This window comes from Egretta garzetta, unplaced genomic scaffold (genome assembly GCF_000687185.1).
Source record: "Egretta garzetta isolate BGI_Z169 unplaced genomic scaffold, ASM68718v1 scaffold113, whole genome shotgun sequence".
NCBI lineage: Eukaryota > Metazoa > Chordata > Aves > Pelecaniformes > Ardeidae > Egretta > Egretta garzetta.
In genome coordinates, this window is record NW_009259115.1 from 1,486,047 (window position 1) to 1,489,543 (window position 3,497).

The 3,497-nt window shown below is 38.5% G+C and overlaps 1 protein-coding gene across 1 annotated transcript in view; it reads left to right on the plus strand.

The window, feature by feature from the left end:
• The window catches only part of RBM44 (RNA binding motif protein 44), an 8,799-nt gene extending 8,300 nt beyond the window's left edge, over positions 1–499 (plus strand). The window contains 2 exon segments of the mRNA XM_035891072.1: positions 85–230; positions 352–499. Of these exon segments, the coding sequence (XP_035746965.1) occupies positions 85–230; positions 352–499 (294 nt within the window).
• Positions 500–3,497: the final 2,998 nt, after the last annotated feature.

Here is a 3,497-nt window from a genome sequence, read left to right on the forward strand (position 1 = left end):
TGTTTATTATATAGTGAAGATATGTTGTATTACTTGTACAATACTTAACCTGTTCACTTTTTGCTTATTTTGATGCAATTCTAGGATACTGGAGAAAATTTCCTGCAGAAAACATCTGCTCCTTTCTCCACCAATTCATATGATGCCTTTATTTCTCCTAATACATTGAACTTGACCAGCTTTAGCAAATTAATGAAGAAACTTCAAGAAATTCATCCAGAGGCTAGCAGGTGAGAGTATTTGAATTTAATTTCTGCCCTGATTTGTAATGGATCCAATATCTGTGGTAACTAAGTGCAAAATGTGTTGCTTGAAATGTGAAATAAACAGTTCGTTCTTTTCTTTGTATAGAGACAAAATTGTGGATGCTCTCCTGGAGGTGAGGAAAAACAACAAAGGTATCCTGAGTGGCTTGTCCATCAATTCTATTGTGGAAAGGACCTCTGTCATTCTAAGGAAATCAATGCCCAGTTGTGGGTGGGAAAAGCGATGTAAATAAGTGAGTGTTCTAGCCTACAGAAATATATTGAAATAAAAACACATGAATTTGTGTAGCTGTGTAGCCTGACTAGATTAGTAACTAGCTTAGTATAAAGCTCTGCAAGAAGTACCTGAATGAATCCACTGAAACAATAGTTTCTAAGGATTGTTAGCGGTTTTGCAGAACATATGTAAACAGGCTGGCTCGCTAGCTCGATGCACTCTATAAAACTTGGTATACTGGGCGTTTTATTACGCAAACTGTTTTATTGGTGAACTTAATGGAGAATGTTGTCATACATATGCTGTACAAAGGTGACACCTAATGGCCAGTCCTTGTAGAGCATTTCATAAAGAAATCCCAGCATACGTTCAGTTTGCGCTTAAAAACTGATGATTTCTATCTGATGCATGAGATTCAGTTCTGGACTAGAAATCTAACAGAGTAAGACTGTATGTTTTCTAGTTTTCTCATGTTAAAGGACGTCTTGCATGATGACACAGCACTGGAAGCTGCAGCAAGCTGAACATGCTAAAAACACAGCCCAGAATTCCAGGGATGTGTATATATATTCTCCTGCAGGAGACATCCTTGAGTTGGCACTTGTTGCAGTCTCCTACTAACCTTGGAATTCTGCTTGCTTTAGGGCTGCTAGCAGTGCCACTACCAGGTTTCCTGCACTGTCCTGTATGTTCTTAGCAGTGCTCCAGCTTCACTTTTGCCCACAAACACAATCTGTATGATGTTTATTCTTGTGTAGTGTTTCTTAACAAAACGGCACCAAATTCTTAATGCTCTTATTTTGGTCTCAAAGCTCCCATTTCAAGGATGTCAAGGAGTCAGTTTGTGTTTAATTGATACTGTCTCTTCCAAGATGCGTATTTATGCCGATAGTTTTACATATCCAAGTATCTTTCCCACCCATTGAATGTTGCTTATCAGACTAAATTCTCCTGGTCAGATGCCTATGCAGGTGTTACTGTAGTGTACGAGTAAACCATAACACAGCCTTAACTTGAGCAAAAGCGGTGTTCATTACCACTTCAAAAGTGGTGGTAGTAGAAGTAGAGCGATTCTGCTCAGTAAGAGGAAGCAGAAACCTGGGCTAGAAAAGCTTCTACAGATGCATTAAATATACAAATAGATGCTTACAGGTCATTCATCTCAGTCCTTGTTCTGGGAAATAATATCAGTGATTAGAAAAGTCCTTCAGAAAGACTGACTGTAGATTGTGTTAAATACACAGAGGCATAGGATAGGATTTTACATACAGCGTAAGATTATACCTCCCATAGCGATGAAGAGTGTGAAAGAATCTCAGCCAATATGCATGTTTGGCCGAGATCCTTTTGAAAGGCTTGGTGTAATGTAAGTTTGTTAGTTTGGCATTTGACTGCCCTGTGAGCTTTTATAGATGCCTCTATGAATAAAAATAAAATTTAAAAAAGAAAAGTCTTCCCTATAATCTACTGACTTGACTTCTGCAGGACTGCAGATACGGACATAAACTCATTAAAAAAAAAAAAAAAAGAAAATCTTAACACTTGAAAGTGTTTTCAGTTAGTAAGGTTTTAACAGCCTCAAATGTGTTGTGCTGTCCTTGTCAAGTGATTTTTTTTTTTTATTTTTTTTTTTTTAAATGGTGTGTGGGCTTTACAGTCATAATCATTCCTATGATAGTATTTTTTTTTCCTGTTGCTTTGCTAAAAAGATGATAACCTATAACAATTTTTACTTTCATCATGAGGGAGCTGTGAAATAGCCAAGTCATTAGTAAGAATTGGGGAAAAAGAACTCTCATCTTCCCATAGTAAGAAACAAGTATGTAATATGTTTAAGAAACGATGATTCTGCTCAAAGCTCATCTGTACTAATTCTGGTGTGTAGATAGCTTCAGACTTTCCTGAAGGGTAAGTGTCCACTGAGAAATACCACCTTGGAGCCTTACGTTCTTGCAAGCTGATAAAACATCAAGAGTTGTACAGTAATACTTTCATCTCAAGCTGTATTACATAGTATTTAATGTATAACAACTTACATTCAGCTTTAAAGTGTGATATAATCTTGCTTTTTTCTTTGGCTGACTTAGCCCAGAGTTGGACATCTGAATGTTAATAGATGTTGTATATTTGTTAATTTTGAAGGAAGTAATTAGAAATGGGAATCATAGAATTCTTTGGTTGGAAAAGACCTTTAAGATTGAGTCCACCTGTACCTGTTCACCTCCAAACCCTGTCCCTCAGCACTGTGTCTGCCCAGCTTTTAAATTCCTGCAGGGATGGGGACTCGACCCCTTCCCTGGCCAGCCCATTCCAGCGCTTGACAACCCTTTTGGGGAAGGAATTTTTCCCAATTATCCAACCTAAACCTCCCCTGGCACAACTTGAGGCCATTTCCCCTCGTCCCATCGCCCATCTGGGAGCAGAGCCCAACCACCCTGGCTCCCTCTTTCTGTGAGGCAGTTGTAGGGAGCGATAAGGTCTCCCCTCAGCCTCCTCCAGGCTGAACACCCCCAGGTGTCCTCCAGCCACTCCCCATCAGCCTTGGGCTCCAGACCCCTCACCAGGGAAGTTAGTTTCTGGACTGGAAAGTCCTTTTATTCTCATTAGTGAGCAGCTGTCACATTTACCTGAACAGCACGCTTAACCTTTTTGTTTCCTAAACTTAATGGTAGGCAGCAGTTAACAGGAATTGTGATACTATAAAAGTTAATCAGTGCAGCATTAAACATGGCTGTTTCCTTAAATTTTATCAGTACCAAAAGTCCATGCTTGGAAGCTTTCTGTGACATTAGTAATCTGCACAGCAAAAATTTAAGAACAGACCAATGGAGAGGGGTCTTATGAAAGCATAGCTAAAATTAGTGCTTTGAGAAACACAAAGAAATGCATAGAGTCTATGTACTGCTAAATGATGATTTGATAACTTAATTTAGAATTAGTTGAATTAATTAAAAAAAGATCACCAGATAAGATTCCTTGCACAAAGATTATATATTTTATTTTATTGTAGTCCT